The sequence below is a fragment of the Corvus hawaiiensis genome, chromosome 25 (assembly GCF_020740725.1).
Source record: "Corvus hawaiiensis isolate bCorHaw1 chromosome 25, bCorHaw1.pri.cur, whole genome shotgun sequence".
In the NCBI taxonomy this organism is placed as follows: domain Eukaryota; kingdom Metazoa; phylum Chordata; class Aves; order Passeriformes; family Corvidae; genus Corvus; species Corvus hawaiiensis.
In genome coordinates, this window is record NC_063237.1 from 4671320 (window position 1) to 4687568 (window position 16249).

Sequence of the window (16249 nt, forward strand, 5' to 3'; positions counted from 1 at the left end):
TGACAGGAACCCAAGTGCTGTTGGTCCAGCCGGGAGCCTCGTGGCCTTTTTTACTTCCTGCATTTCTCTCTCTCTGACACCTCCTTCCCCTTACCCCTTCTCCATTCTGTGCCCCAAGCGCTCCCTTGGCTCCCAACCCCTCCATTTCCCTCCTTCCCCTGCTCCTCTCCACTCCAGCTCCCCTGCCCACACGTTTGGCTCCAGCCCTTCCCGTCTGTCTCCCACCCAAACACAAAGCATGACTCAGCTCTCGGCTTCCCTGCCAGAAATATTAATGGAAATGAGAGAATAGGAGAATCATTTGGGCTGGGAGGCACCTGCACTGAATCCTCCAGGCTTCCATCAGCCCCACACCAGCACTAACAGCTGGGTTCCTGCTCTCCTGGTGGCACTTCCCTCACGCCTCGTGGCAGCCCTGGAACTGCCGCAGAGGGAGAAGTTTCTCTGATGTTTATTTTGGGTTTGCCCTGCTGCTGCCTCAGCCCATCACTCCTTGTTAGCACAGCTCTGTGGGGTTTAACCACACGATGCCCCCATTAATGTTATTAGTGGCCATAAAGCCAAACCACCGTGCTGGAGATAAACCCTGCTCTCAACATTTATGGGATCATCCTTCCTTTGTCTCGGGGAGCAGCGCAGCAGCAGAGCACAGGGCTGTGATGCCTTCCAATGCTCATCCCAGAGCATTCTGGGCTTTTCCCAGCACAGGGAGTGGGCTCGGGGGGGTGACAACTCCAGCATAACACCCACAAATCAGGAAAATCGGGAAAATTGGGAGCCACCCATCTGCTGGAGCTTCCCATCTGCACATCTCATGGCTTCTGTCACAATGTCCACAATTCCTGCCTTTGGATGCCACACCAATCGTTTTCCACCTCCCAAAGACCAGTGCAAGCTTTCCCAGCTTTGCAGGAATGACGCCTGAAGATTTTTTTAGCTTTTTGTGTGTTTTTCATACAATTGCAGCCTCGTAGCTTTTTAATATGTAGTTGTTCCCAGCACTGTTCCTGCCCTTCCTCACATTTTAGAACAATAAGCCAACTCTTCCTAACACATTCTTGACGTCCTGGTTAGTCTGATTTTCACGACAGGAATTTCTAACGAGGACGTCTTGTTTTGCACCAGAATTTAAGAGACATAACAAGACACAGAACAACTTGGAGGGGCAGACCCAAGGGTGGGTTGCTGGGGCAACTGGTCCCTCATTGGATGTACCTGCTAGATGCACTAATTGATTAACCTGCTAAACATTGCAGAAATCCAATACCAGGGATTTAAATGAAAGCACTGACAGCTTTCATTTAAAAACTGCTTTTGGAATTACTATTCTTGATGTTGTTTGGCAAGATTTTGCCTTTGGATTCTAGGCAGCAGGTGACACCCCTGCCTCCCTCCCTCCCTCCCCACTGCAGGCACGTGGCTCTTCCCAAGGATTCCGTGGGTCAGGGGGATCAGCTCCCATTAAAATGACTCCACACTCAGGCAGGAAAAGCCAGGAAAAACTCCTTACCAGATTAGTGAAGATATAGGTGTAATAGGCAGACGCCATCCCCAGTTCAGCTGCCTGTGAAGGAGAGGAAAAAAGAGATTAAACCAGAGCCTGACAAGCTCCAATCTCCACTCCAGCAAGGCAGAGCCAGGGCCACGTTTTGCTTTTTCAGGCTTATCTCTCCCTGTGAGCGCCGCTATCTCCCTGCAGGAGGGGAGGGTGGGACACAGCAGCACAGTTTGACCTGGAAACTGAGGTCTGGGGAAGCAATTTTTCAGCAGGACTGAGCCTACCTGGGGTCTCCTGCCCACAACAGCCCTGACAGAGCACCTGCACAGGGAGAAATGACCCAGCACTGCCCAAGCTGCAGCTCCAGACCCGTGGGAGCATCCCCACTCCCTCCACAGCATTCCAAGATGGAATTCAGGGATTTCTGCATCCTGCAGGTGCATCCATCCAAGGACAAACTCTAAGGAAGATGCCTGTGGAAAGCAGAAGCTTTTGAATTCCCAACAGAACAGCTTTTTGAACCCTGGGCAGACTCCAGTGGTCCACAGAGACACTGGAAAGGTGAGGCGGGTCCTGCAGCACCAGCCCTGAGAGCTCCAGAACCCCTTGGGATGAGAAATTCCATGATGTTTTTGGAGGAAAATGAGGTTTCCTACTTTGGGTATGGATGCTGCTTTGCTCCTGTTTTGGGACATAATGGGGGAAAACAGCAGCTGAGAGCTCCAGGCTTGTCCCTTCCACCACAAACACCATGATGGAGAGAGAAAGGCAGGAGAAGCCCTTGGGAGTTACAGAAAAAAGGACAATCAAGTCACTGGTGGTTTTCCAGTTTTATCAGTCAAATGTGGGCTCCAATCCCACAAATTAATGAGCATGGATGAGACCCAGTAACTCAGCCTGTTCTCAGAACTGACACAGGGCTGTGCTGGCCACAGAAATAGAAGAAAAGAGGGCAAAAGTGTCCAGGGATGCAGAGGGAAGGACACAGAATATTCCATGGGGATGATCTGTTCTAGAGATCACAGAGCAGATAACTGAAGCCCTTTCCCAAAATTCTCACTACACAAGGAGTTGGTTGTAGGAACAGATGCTCAGGAAAGTGGGGCATTAATCTGCAGATGCTCCTGGAAGCCTCTGTTCCACTGCCAAGCACAGCTGGTCTAAAATAAAGCTTCCAGACCCTGGCAAAGAGGTTTTCACAGCAGTCCAGACCACACAGAGCAACGGGAGGCGAGGAGGGAAGGACCAAAGGCAGCACCTCCTGGTGCGAGTCCCTTTTTATCCCTCCCAGAAGCTGTGACAACAGGAAGTGAGGGAAGGAAAGACACAAAGAGGCAGCTTGGAGTGCACCTTTCCCTTTTCCTGCCTGTTCTTCACCTGCTCCTGTGGCTCAGGCCTGGCTGTGCCCAGCCCTTTGGCTGCCCATTGTCACCCTGTGCCTCGCCCAGGTCTCAAAACAGACACAGCAAAGCCGTTTGCTCAAGGAGCCCCCCGACTCCAGAGGAGGCCGCCTCATTTTTCACCCCCTACCAGCAAAACTTGGCACCAATTCCCCCTCCTCGTCCCTTCCTGGGGGCAGTGCCAATGCCAGCTCTCCCTGTGACTCACTTTGAGGTCCGAGTGTTTGGTTTCAAGGGCAGAAAACGAAGGTGAGCAGCACGGCGGCGCCTGCGAGCGCCTCTCCCATCCATTCACCTGCCCTGGCAGCTGGGAGTGGGACAGGCTGGGAACGTGGGGAGCAGCCATGTGTCTCCAGCCCATATGTGGAGGGTGAGGGATGAGAAACTGCTAATTCTTCTCGCTGTGCAGCACTGGGACAGACCCAGCAGCGCATTTTTCCTGCTGCTGGTGCCCCGTGGGGTGGGATGAGGATGCACCTGGTGCTCGCCACCACCATCCCTGGCTCCAGTTCTATAAAGAAAACACTTTCCAGCCTCCCAAGGTGCAAGAAGGTGCCAGATCAGGAGCTCTTTATTTATTGCCTTCTGTTCCTACAGTCCTCCAGCTGGAAGGACTGGGTTTTACTGGGAAATCCTGGCAATCTCTGACGTTTCTCAGTGGTGGCAGGAGGAGGCTGGAGCTGGGCAGGGAGATGTGGGTGCCTGGAGAGAACTGCTGTGAGCCTGTGGGAAGTCACTATAGCAACAGAGAAGGGGGACAGCCCTCAGCAGCCAGGCAGCAAAAGGGGAAAAAGGGAAAAAAAACCACACAAACCCCCGATTAGACAAACACAAAAAATCCCCCAAACTGCCTGTTTAGGAATAAAAATTGAATGTAGGGGAATAAAAATCTTCTGGGGGGAGTGAGGAACAATAAAAACATCCCTGCTGGCTGTCATCAGAGATAAACCTGACACAGGCAAGGCCTTTGGATGACACATTCCGTGATAAAACAGCCAGGACAGTGTGGAATGCACCAGCCAGGGGATCCCAGTGCTTGGATCATGCCTCCCTTCAGGAATGTGCTTCTTGTTCCCTCCAGGATGTGGGAAACTCTGCTCCATCTGGAGCCACTGCTCAGTTTTGAAGCAGGCTATCAAAACAAGCGCTAAAAACTGCAGCCAGAGACCATTTAAAAATAAACAGGATTAAAATAAAATCTCGGTTAATAAGACAATTAAAATTAAAAAAAAAGGAAGAAGTTAGAGATATAATGGGAGGGGAAAAAAGGAGGCACAAGAGCACTGATGGAGTCATTTCAGAGCTGAGCAGCCCTTCACAGCTCTTTGATGGCAACATCCGCACGCACCACTTGTGGAGAGCAAACACATCCACTCAGAGCAATTAAACCATCACTCCCACACATCCAGCCCTGGAAACTCCATCAGTGGCAATTCCCCTCTGGGCAGAGAGCATTCCCAGCGCTGCTGCAGGACTTTTCACACTCCATCATCACACAGGACCTGGCTGGGGGAGCAGGGGATGGACGCTCACCTTCTGCAGGATGGTGTGGGACATGGAGGCGTTGGCATGCACAATGATGGTGGCTGTCTTGTCATCTCGGATCTCCTTCAGGAGAGGGGTGGGATCCCGGCTGTCATCCAGCATCCGCACCGACAGCGTGTCCTTGGAAATGAGGAACTGCCGCAGCAGCTTCTCCAGGTTTAAAAGGCCTTCGGAGAGAAAAAACACAGATCCCTTTAAATTTGAGGCTTGGTTCTCCCATGGAACACAGTCATCCATGGCAGAATGCATTCCTGACGTTCTGGGTCTGTGCGCTACAAAGGAAAGGATTTGGGGCTCAGCGCTTGGCCCAGCAGGGAATGAGAAATGATGGAGCTGCTCCAGCTGTTCCCCAGAAAAAGAGAGAGGAAAGGAAAGGATTTGGGACTCAATTCTGGGCCCAGCAGGGAATGAGAAATGACAGAGCTGCTCCAGCTCTTCTCCAGGAAAAGGAAGTGGCCCCAAACTCCTCTTGGGAAGAGGTAAGACCATCAGTACATGGTCCAGACAAGGTCTCCATTATCTCCCTGCATGTGGGATTGTTCTGGCTATTGGAGGATTATTCCTCCCCCTCAGCCTTTGCATTTCCAGCTCCCAAATTAAGTGCCCAGGAAGGCGCAGCTTTTTTGGAGATCTTGGAGCGCTCTGATAGGAAGCTGCTCTCTCTTCCAAGGGGATGGGAAGCTCTGGTGAGAGTCACTGCAAAAATACAACATTAAGAAATTGTGACAAAAATAAGGATGGGCACATCAAGGGCTCCTTCGAACACAGCTGCCTTGAAGCCTAATAAGATGTCAAAACTCCGGCTGCAGATTTTGTTAGTCAAGAAAGCAGCTTTGATAGAGCCCCTCTTCTCTCCAGCTGCTGAGTTTCATCAAGAAATAACCTCCTGTCAAGTTTGATTGACCAGAGGGACCAGCAGATGTAATCATCAGCAAGACACACGCAGCCAGCACAGCCACACACCCCAGCCCTACAGGAGGACAACCCCAAAAGAGCGGGGAAAGCTGAGCTGGAAAAACAGAACTACCAGCAGGATCACATCCCAGCTGGTAGAGAGGCAAATTAACCCTCAAGTCACAGTTTTACTCTCAACCTGACTTATTTTTGACTGCACAAATCCTCTCGTTCCCCAGCAGGTCAGGAGGCAGGGAAGGGACACAGCCGGATGGGGTCAGTGCTGGAGCGCTGCTCTCAAGGACTCCCAGCACTTCACAAGGTAACAAAGCAGCGCAGGAAAGGGGACACACCCCAGATGAGGAGCCTCTCGTTCACAGCGAGAGCTTTAAAGCACTCTGAGTTTGCTCTGAGCTCCTGACAATGCTCTTGCCTCTCACCTTTCCTCTGGGTACAGGCAGGAACACAGCAAGGGGTTACAGAAACAGCTGTGCCAGGACTTTTCTGGGTCACACCAGCTTTTTCTTCCTCACCAGGCAGAGAATTCACTCTGCTTACAGCACACAAGGACCTCACCTGAATTCTTCTTTTGTGTTCTAGCCCAAGTGAACAGTAAATTTTACCTAAGCCCTTCATTTGACCCTTGAGGATGTGGAAAGGTTTATTTTCACCTCATTCCACAACTGCAGGGGACCAGACAGGTCGCTGCAAGTTACAGCCCTGACACTACCAAGTTTACTTGCAGCTCATCTCTGCTGCTGTGAAAATTTTTCTAAAGCTCATCAGGCACAGAGAGGAAGAAGTGGAACCAGGAGAAAAAAAAAAAAAAAAGGGATCATTTGATCTCCAGCTCGAGGAAATTATCATTTCCAGCACGTTAGATCCTACCTGTAGCCTCATCAAGCCTTCTGCTTGCAGCTGCTCTTGCTGTGTGCAGGGAAGTCTCTATTGTGTTCAGAGATTCCCCTTTGTTTGATGCCGGGAGGATGTGAGACTCTGCTGCCAGACTGGGACTTCAGAGGGACATGAACACCAGCAAAGGCTTGCAGACTCCTCCTGGCACCTTTGAAGTACTACAGTGAGGACAGAGAGGCTGCACCAGGCACCTGCTGCTTGAACACTCCCGTGGGGAGCTCTGAGAGAGGTTCAGGCTGGCCTGGGGCAAGTCCTGACCTTGATTATTTTATTTTTCCTTATGCAAACATCCGGAGCTGGCAGGAGCAGCCCAACATCGAGCTCTCAGCACTAGAGCTGCTTCCTGGGAAGCCGCAAAGGCAGGAGCTGGAGCTCTCCTGGAGTGCCACATCCCTGTTTATTGCTCCTGCCCGCGAGGCTCTGCTGATGGAGGACCTGCAGTGCTGCTGATGGCTGCAGTCCTTGACATGGATGGCTGGGAAGAGAACATTCCCATCATCCAGCCTTGCTTTTAATCCCAACACCATCGCTTCAAACATTTCCCTGGGTGTTTGAACCTAAAAAAAATTTTTAAAGGATCAGGGACATGCACAAGGCCTTGGACCTCAGTGTCCTGCTCTCCCTTCTCAAGCCCTGGGTGTTATTCCCTCCCCTCTGACAATCAGAGACGCTCCTAACAAGTCTATGCACTCCTCTATTTGCCTTTTTGGGTTAAAGTTTCTGTGGAACCACACAAAACCTTCCAGAGCAGTGCCCAAACCAGTCAATTTTTGAACATCACAGAGAAACTGAGTCAGATAATCTTATTCTATTCACCAAACTGAGTCACACAAATCCCACTCTATTCATGGCATTACATTTTACATTCCCCACGGCATTAAACTTCAGGCTGGCCCAAGTTCTTTGGCTTTAAGGGTCATTTTCTGCTTCTGCCAGGGGAAATCACAGTCAGTCCCCGGAGGAAGGATGTGACAGGATGAGTGTGGCAGGGTAGGGCCCAGGGGTCCCATCACACAGCCTTGCACTTAAACCAAAGGAGCACCAACTTCCCCTCCTGGGATCTAAATAATAACATCCCTCAAAACAGCATTTCCTCACTGATGAGCAGGCAGCTCGTGTGCTCCCCTCAGCTGCCTCAAGGGAACCTTCCAAAAGCCTGAAATGCCTCCACTTAGTTGTTTAAGGACCATTCTTAGGAGCAGTGCATGTCCTGAGGGAAAAACAGGGTTTGTGCTCCTACATGAAGCTCAATTAAGCCTTGTCTGTGCTCTGTTACAGTCAGGGTATGTTGGGCTTTGAGCCTGGCTCCGATCAGGTCCTTGCTGAGCACAAAGAGCAGGATGGATGAAAGGCTCCTGCCCCACTGCTTCCCTGGCTCTGGGAAGGACTCAGCACACCCTAAATATTGAGTTATGCAGCAGCACCGGAGTGAAATAAATTGAATTGCTTTGGGTAAGAGAGTTTGATCCAGCTAAATGAAAATCATATTAATCATGGTAATCCCAGCGGGAGGCACCTGGCCCAGGAGCGGGGAGCAGGGCAGGGGTGCAGAGCCCTGTGAGCTCCTGGCAGCAGAGCCCTGAGCCTCCTGCATGGCAGCTGAGAAAACCTAATTATCTTTGCTTCCCTTCTTGCTTAAGGTTAAGGTTAGACAATGAAAAATTCCAGCACTGGGAGTAATGTGGGAGACCATTTGCATGATTTTAATTGCATCATTTTGAGCGAGGCCCTTTCCTGGGGTAAATGTGGGCACGCTCACTGAAGGTGATTTACTGACTTACCTCAGCTGAGTGCCCGCCGTCCTCAAGGCACAGAAAGCACAAAGGAAAGGCAAAGACACTCCTGTTCCTTGTGTCCCCGAGCAGGAATCCCCCACAGCACTGCCCTGCTCACCCAGCTGCTGCTGGACATTTGCCCAGGGCTAACTGGGAATGATCTGCCTTTCCTCCACCCTGCCCAGTCAGAGAGCAGCATTCCCAAAGCTCTCCCTGCACCCACGGGCCTCTCCAAAGCCCCTCTTCCAGGCTGGTTTGTCTGGCAAACTCCAGAGCTGATGGATCTGGCACAGGACAATAAAGGCAGAATTTGTAGGGCCACCCCACACTTGCTGCACAGTGACCTCAGGAAGAACAGGACACGCTTTGCTCCAAGCACTGGGATGCAGAGCCTGCTCCTGCCACACCAGGAGCCCTGCTGAGGTGGAGGTGGCCCCGCCGAGGCGGAGGTGGCCCTGCCAAGCTGGAGGTGGCCCCACCGAGGTGGAGGAGGCCCCGCCGAGGTGGATTTGGCCCCGCCGAGGTGGATTTGGCTCTGCCGAGGTGGATTTAGCCCTGCCGAGGTGGATTTAGCCCTGCCGAGGTGGAGGTGGCTCTGCCGAGGTGGGAACTCCAGTGTCCAGATGCACCATCACCAGCACGTGTGTGGCTGCAGAGCGCGTTGTGGTGACTATTAATCAAATCCTGGTTTTAGGCCACAAACTGCATGTGCCTTTGGGCAAGACATATTTCAAAGTGCTTTACTCGCCTAAAAATAATCCTCCTAAGCCTTTATTAAAGTTTTGATTTTTCTTATTCAAAGCCCCATCTGTGGAAGCAAAACGCTCTTCAGATGGTCAAACAGAAGGCAGGAGAATCTCTTCCCATGCCCTTTCCTCCTCTGAGAAACACCTCCATGGGGCACCAGGGTGGAGAAACTGTTCTGGAGTGGAAAAAGCTGCTCTGACCAGAGACATGAGGGGACCTGGGACCTTCTCCAGCAAGCACCAAACAAGAAGGAGGTGAAGCAGAGGGGCAGGCAAACCCAGCCTGGCAAAGACTTACATTCAGCTTTGGCACAGATGAGGCAGGCAGTGGTGCAGTTAAAGAAATTCAGGATTCCTGCCACGGCCACGCTGATGTCGGTGTTACTGGGGTGGAGGTTGAGGGTGGTGAACCTCTGGAGCTGCAGCTTCAGGAACTCCTCCGGAGCCACTTTGAAGTGAGGAACCTGAGCGTGGGGAGGAGGAAAGAAAATATCATTAAAGAGGGAAGTAGAAATAAAAACAAGTAAATCTGCGATAAAGGGCCTGTGGTATGAAGTGCACAGCAGGCAGAAAGTGGAATATCCCAATAAAACTGCAGAAGCACCACTGGAGTCAAGAGGGGAGGGTGGGACTCGTGCAGCAGCAGAGGAAAATAATTATCACAGCCACGAAAAGCCACGGGAAGGAGTGGATCAGGAAAAGTCTTGCTGAGCCACTCAGCGAAAGGCAACGGGGGCTGTGATTACAGCCCAGGAAACCTTCCGTGTGAGTTCAACCTGATTAGCTGGGGCACTAATTGTGGCCGGGCCCAGCCTTCATTCGGGGCTGGCAGGCAGGGAGGGACACAGGGGATCATCCAGTGCTATGAATCCAGCCCTGCCTGCTGCACAGAGGTGCCACCAGGTAATTAATTAGCAGAGATGAAGGCAAGAACAGGATGACCCTGCGCTGGCAAGGCTGGGCAGGGGAGGAACAGCCGCAGCAGCCAGGAGCTTTGGGCATTTCTGATCAACAGGCAGCCAGACAAGGCTGGAACCACCGGTGCTGGCAATGCTGGGCCTGTCATTGATCCAGCAGAGCAGCAGCTGGAGCAGGATGCTGCTCTGCAGGGAATTTCGGGAGCTGGGAAGCCTCAGGGCTCCCTCCGAGGTAGCTCTGCTACACATCCAGTGTGCATGGAATGGGTGGGCAGACACACAGATCGAGCCCAGACACTGAGGGCTCAGCCAGATAAAGAGAGGCAATCTTGTTTCCCTTCTGCCAGGTGAATTATTTTGGAAGAAACAGAAGTTGAAGAAAGGGAAACATCTGCCACGGCTTCGTTAGCCGCGTGTCAGGTTCTCTCTCCCTCTGTTATCAGTCCTTCCGAAGCCATCAGCCCCTGCCTCCCACCCCTCTGCTCCTGGGAAAGCCGATTAGCAGCCTGTGATGGCTGCTTCACTGACAGCAGAAGCTGCTGGTTAGCAAGGGGAAGTTAAGGAGTAATAAGCTGCTATCTGCCTTGATTCCAGCCTGCAGCCCTCACCCAGGGAGGGGAAGGTGGATTCCTCTAAGCAGAGCAGACAGGGCAGCTCCTGGCAGCATCCTGATCACTCCTGGGAGTCATCCAGACCCAGCCTGGGACTCAGAGAGAGGTGCAGACAGAGGGGGGAGGAATCCACCATCACATCAGCTCCCAGAGCTGAGCACAGCCCTGTTCATCCCCTGCCTCCAGCCCCAGAGTCCTCCTCTCCTTTCCAAGAGCTCTGCCCCAGTGCAACTCCCCTTTCTGGACAGGTGGGAAGGGATTCTTTGGGCCAAAGGCACAGGAGGGGTAACACAGGACAGATTCATCCCCCCAGTGAACATCAGTCCCTCCACCTGGTGCTCGGTGGTTGCCTGGGGACACTGCTCCCTTTCCCTGAGGGCTGGCTGTGGGCACAGGGGGCTCTGGCTGGGCTCTGTGCCATGTTTGACACGGTGGCACCAGCTGATGCTGCTGGGATGTAAATCCCAGGGAGTTACTGCAGGTTTACACCGCTTGGAGGGCAGCCGAGAGAATCAAACACCTCCGGAGCGCACCAGCACTCACCTCTCCTTTCTGAAGAGAAAAATACATCAGAAGCCTCAGATCAGAGGCTTGGATTGAATCTGAATTTCAGAGGAAAAACACTTGCAGAGTTCCCTTTCCTGGGATGGAGCACATGTCCATGATATTTAGCAGGAGAAAACACTACAAAATACCCCCTCCTGCTGCAGCCCGGTGCATTAGGGCTGAAAGATCCCTTCCCTCTCCTCAACACTCCAGGAACAATGAACAGCACTCATTTGTGAATGCAAATTATTTACAGTGCTCAGTCCCAGCCTCCTCTCCTCGGAGGCTGGGCTCCAGAGAGAGCCACTAAATGGCTGAGAGATGTTATCTGGCTTTAAAGGGATGAACTATGAGAAGAGAACTCAATTTCTTCTCCCGTGTGCAGAGCCAGATCAGTGTAGGATGGTTCGAGGCTTATAAAATATTAAATCCAGCACATAGTCTGGACACAGATGAAAAAAGGGGCTGAATTGGGTGGAAGAGCAGCAAACATAAAGCTCCCAAGTACGTGCACAGTCATGTCACAGCAGGGGCTGTGGATTTGCATCCAGCAGGGCAAGCTTTGGGGTTTGCACCCCTCAGTCAGTGGGGACGTGGCTGTGTTGGTGATGGATGTGAGGGGAGTTGGAGCCAAAGGGGATGCAGAAAGGAAAAGGGAGGCAGAAAGAGGGAGGAAAGGGAAAAGGAAGACATTTCAAAAGTTGTGCATTAGGAGGAGGGGTGATAACCATGCTGTCCACTCTGACCATCACAGGGGAACCTCTCCACTTACCTCCTTCTCCCCACAGATGTTGCTGATAATCGAGCTGGAGGCTGGGCTGGAGGAAGGTCCCAGGACTCCCACCACACCTTTGGGGAGAATCTGGCACACTGTGGGCACCAGAGAGAGGGAACAGGCGTCAGAATTTATCCCAACTTCCAGCAGACGGTCGTGCTTACAGTGCCTGCTGCACCTCAGCAAGGAGGACAGGGCATCATCTCCTTCACACAACACCCTCTCGGCCATTTCCATCCCCAAAATCCCCTCACGCCCCCTGAAGCACTGTCACCCTGCCTGTGGCACTCTCCATCTTTCCTCAGCCTTTTAAAACCCCACCTAAACTCCCCTCACATCCCAGTATCCTCCTCTCTGACTGCCTTGTACCATCCCTTTCTGTCCCCAGGTTAAAACATGAACTGAACTTTATGGAAGATGCTACACACAGCAGTGACCTGGCTTCAAAGCATCAAACAGACTTGTAGGAATTTCTCCCCTCATCTCTGCAGAACTCAGTGTGAAAATAAGGATTGCTTTGCTGGTTTTCATTTGTTTTGTGTTATTTTTTCCCTGGCAGGAGTTAAATCTTCTGGCTCCACGCCAGCAAGGTTAGCGGAGCCATAAAAAACACCTGACAAACTGAACAAGTTAAATCTCTCCCCGGGTTAAACTGCAACCTTTTTTTGGCCTTTTAATTCACAGCACAAATCCAGCTGAACTGCACTCCCAGGAGCAGCCCAGCTGGTGTCACCTCCCTGCTGCCATCCCCATCCCCTGCAGCGCTCAGAACCCTTCCAGCAGAGCAGGAAAAACCTCATGAACAAAAGGTGAGAGCCCCTCATGCCTCAATCCCTGAGCTCCAAAAGCCTCCTGTGCTGGCCACGGCTCCTTCTGCAAAGCCAGAGCTGCCTCAGCAACCTCACACACCCAGCTTTTTCCCCAGAAAAAGCCACATTTGCTCAACTGGAATCTTTCAGAAGAAATTGGATACTGAAGGGGAGGAAGGAGGCACCAAAGGGAGAAAAGAGGCACCAGAACTCTTCTCAGTTCTGGCTCACAGCATTTTTGTGTGTGAAAACCAAACCAGTGCATCACAAAGCTGAGATTTTAAAGACTGGGGCTCTTCAGTATCAAACCTGCCTCCTCCCCTGGCTTGCACCTCAGACCAGCTCCTGTGAGGGTTGTGAAGAGCTGTGAAGAGTTACCCAAGCAGGAAAAATTCAAATCCGAACGTGGGGTTTTTTTGGTAGTAGAGTGAATTCATCATCAAAACTGCTGAGCTACAGATCAGAGCAGGTTTTTTAGCAACTTTGAGTCTTTAAATCAAGGCTGGAAGTGAAATGAAAGCTTACACCGTGCTTGGGGTGGGTTTAGAACAGCGAGTGTGGGGTTGAGTGTGGGGTTTGGGAAGTTAACATGTCCAAGTCCAAGTTTTCCCAGAGAAGCTGTAGTTGCTCCTGGATCCCTGGAAGTGTCCCAGGCCAGGTTGGACAGGGCTTGGAGCACCTTGGGATAGTGGAAGGTGTCCCTGCCCATGGCAGGGAATGGAATCTTTAAGGTCCCTGCCAATCCAAACCATTCTGTGATTCTCTCATCTCCGGCCTTAGACTCCTCAAGCCTTCCCAGCCTCACGTCTGGAAGAAGAGGCCCAAATGTCATTTAGTTTTTCACTCTGGGGAATTGGTTTTACTTCTCCTTTGAAGAAAAAACTCCTTATCCTCCCCAGTCCCCACTGATTGCTCCAACTTCTTACAGAAAGTGCTCATGAAATGCAAACATCTCCTCTTGGGTTTTCCTTCTTTCTGAGCTCCCTCGCCCTCCAACAACTCAATCTCCTCCAGAACGAGGGATATTTTTCTGCAGCATCTTCAAAGGAAATCCAGGGCTTGCTTCTCCTCCGTGCTTAAAAAATTTACAGCCACTTACACCTCTCCAGAAGATCCTTTTAAATAAAGAGCAGCAGTGGTTTGAAAGCCTCGCCTGCTGCCTCAGCAGCACTCACCAGTCCCTCTCAGCTCTGCCATTCAGCATCCAGGAGGAAGGAGCTGCTCCAAGCCCTCCCTTATCCACAGGTCACCAGGAAAAAGTTCCTGGGGAAAATTTTGACAGGAAAGTTTGGTGAGTGCTTTGCTCCTCGTGCCTGGTAGCCGGGACAAAAAGTGGGTTAGGTAGCCATAGCAACGGAGGAGCAACAATGGAGGAAGAAAAAGACCTGGCTTGTCACTACCAGGGGGAAACATCCACAAAAATGAAGGAAAATGAATGGAAACAAAGTGGAGGTGCCTGAGGCAAAGGTTTTGACCACATTTGGAAAGCTCCTTCTGTAATCCAAGCACATTTCCTATTTCAGAGCGTTACCTGATGCTGTCAGGTCTTCACAGGGAGAAAAGGCTCGACCTTGCTACTGCCGTGGGCATTCAGGGATGAGGAAATGTTGGTCCTGTATCCGAAATCCATCCATGATAATGACAGGGACCATAACTATGGACAATTACAGAGCCCCTGCCACTCAAATCCCTTCATACTCCAGCACCAGGGCACCACCAGAGCTGTGGGATGTGCAGGGCACTTTGTGAGTGCTGCAGGCTCCACCAGCTCTGGGTTTCTGTCCCAATTTTGATGTTGTTTAGAACTCAGGGTCTCAGGAAATGCTGGACAATGAAGAGGCATCAATTTAAGAACCTCTTTACCATGGGCACCACTGACCATCCTGGATCAGGTGTGTGTTCAGGGCACAGTGACCCTCCTTTCACACAGCAAAGCTGTGTCCAATTGTTTCCATGAATATATTTGGGAATTAAGTCCAGGTTTGGACACTTGGGACGCAGAAAGGTATTTTTTAAAGCCAGGCAGAACTGCAAACTTATTTTTGAACGTGAAAAAGCACAACAAATGAGTAGCTCTGATGATAAATGGATGTACATCCCCTCAGACGTGGGCAGAGTCTGTCTTTCACTTCCCGAGAGGCCAGGGCACCTGGAAAACATTTATCCAAATTTATCCTGTTCAAAGCAGGGCTGAAAGCTCCCTCCAGAGAGAGGGGCAGAACACAGCATCTCTTTCAGTGCACAGAGATAACCGAGCCAAGAGTTTCCAACAGAATGCAGACAAGATTCCTGGCTCTAATTCCAAATAAATGAGCAGGGAAGGTGTGCAATTACCTCAGCAGCTCCCTGCCTGCAAAACACAGCAGAGATCTCCAGAGACAGGGACTGCTCATGGGATTCTCAGAGAGAAAACACCAAGTGCATAAACAGAAGGGGTTCTAGGGATGCTCCTGGAGCATCCCTTGGGCTTCCTGACAGGAACCTGCAACCTCTGGAGAGGTTGGGGATGCCCTGGAAGTTTCCAAGGCCAGGTTGGACAGGGCTTGGAATAACCTGGGATAGTGGAAGTTGTCCCCGCCCGTGGCAGGGGTGAAACAAAATGATCCTTAAGGTCCCTTCCAACCCCAACCCCCCTCTGTGATTCCACGATAACCAGAGCAGGCTGAAACACGAAATCCCCATAGAAGTGGTGGCACAGGTAACAACAACACGAGGACGCCCTGTGAAAGGGCACTTTGAAATACCAGTGTGGATAAATCAAAATCTGCAACTCTCCAGCTGCTCGCTGGCTCTTGATCCTGAGCTGCCCCAGCGTGTCTGGATTCACAACAAAGAGGAGCTTCAAAGGCTCACGAGGCCGTAGGGGACAGGGTGACAAGCAGGGAAATCTGTCCTGCCCGGGCATCAAATGGAACAAGGTGGTTTAGATCAAGACATGATTAAACAAGGCGTTCTGGAGCTGCACAAAAGGAGCTGGAACATCAAACACAAAGAGGGAACAGGCTTTCCTTGTAACAGCAAAAAAAAACAGGCTCTGCCCATAACCTCTCCCTGCAACCTCCTTAAAATCACACAGGAACAGCCAAAGTTTGTGTTCATTCATATCTAAAGCTGGAATAGCAAACCAGGCATGAATGTGATGGACTGACTCAGACTTTATTGCTGGAGCAATTGAGATTTTGGGGCTCTCTAACATTAAAACACTTGAGTCAGGCAGAAGGAAAAATGGGAGGAAAACAGCTCCAGAAAAAAAACAAAAAACAGGAAGAAAATCAAACCAAGCAACAAAAAAAACCCCACAAAAAACCCCCAAAAACAACAACAAAAACCAAAACATACAAAAAACCCCAACCCCTAAATCCCCAAAGACAAAACCTAACTCCCCAAATCTCTTCCTCCTCTTGTATATGCAATACATGGTGTAATCCCAGCATTCCTAGATGTGTCAGCTAAGCATGGAGCTGTGATATTTCGGAGTGAATCAAAGGGTGTGAAATGTGAGAACAGCATTAAACAGCTGTAAACAGCTCTGCAGTCACAGGTTAAAACATCTCAACAGTTTTTATTAATATTGTGTGTCATAACAAATACCAGCAATGTATTGAAGCATTTGAAAGCCATGAAAGCCTTGAAATTTAAGTTAGGGGATCTGATTTTCCTCTGCCACCAGGATAAATCAAGAATAACATCAGTGACATTAATAGCGGAGCTATACAGAATCCAGATTATTCCTTTTCTAAGAAAAGCTTCCAGACATTTTTTCCGCTCTGAAGAAGAGGCAAATAACACACTGCAAAATTCACCAAAATCAAGTCCAT

At 50.8% G+C, this 16249-nt stretch overlaps 1 protein-coding gene across 1 annotated transcript in view; it reads right to left on the reverse strand.

The window, feature by feature from the left end:
• GRIK4 (glutamate ionotropic receptor kainate type subunit 4) overlaps positions 1 to 16249 on the reverse strand; it is a 173126-nt gene that overhangs the window by 48285 nt on the left and 108592 nt on the right. Inside the window, exons 4-7 of the mRNA XM_048328833.1 lie at positions 11620 to 11717; positions 9072 to 9237; positions 4432 to 4610; positions 1511 to 1564 (exon numbers count right to left, since the gene is read on the reverse strand). Of these exons, the coding sequence (XP_048184790.1) occupies positions 1511 to 1564; positions 4432 to 4610; positions 9072 to 9237; positions 11620 to 11717 (497 nt within the window). The remainder of the gene's footprint in view (positions 1 to 1510; positions 1565 to 4431; positions 4611 to 9071; positions 9238 to 11619; positions 11718 to 16249) is intronic.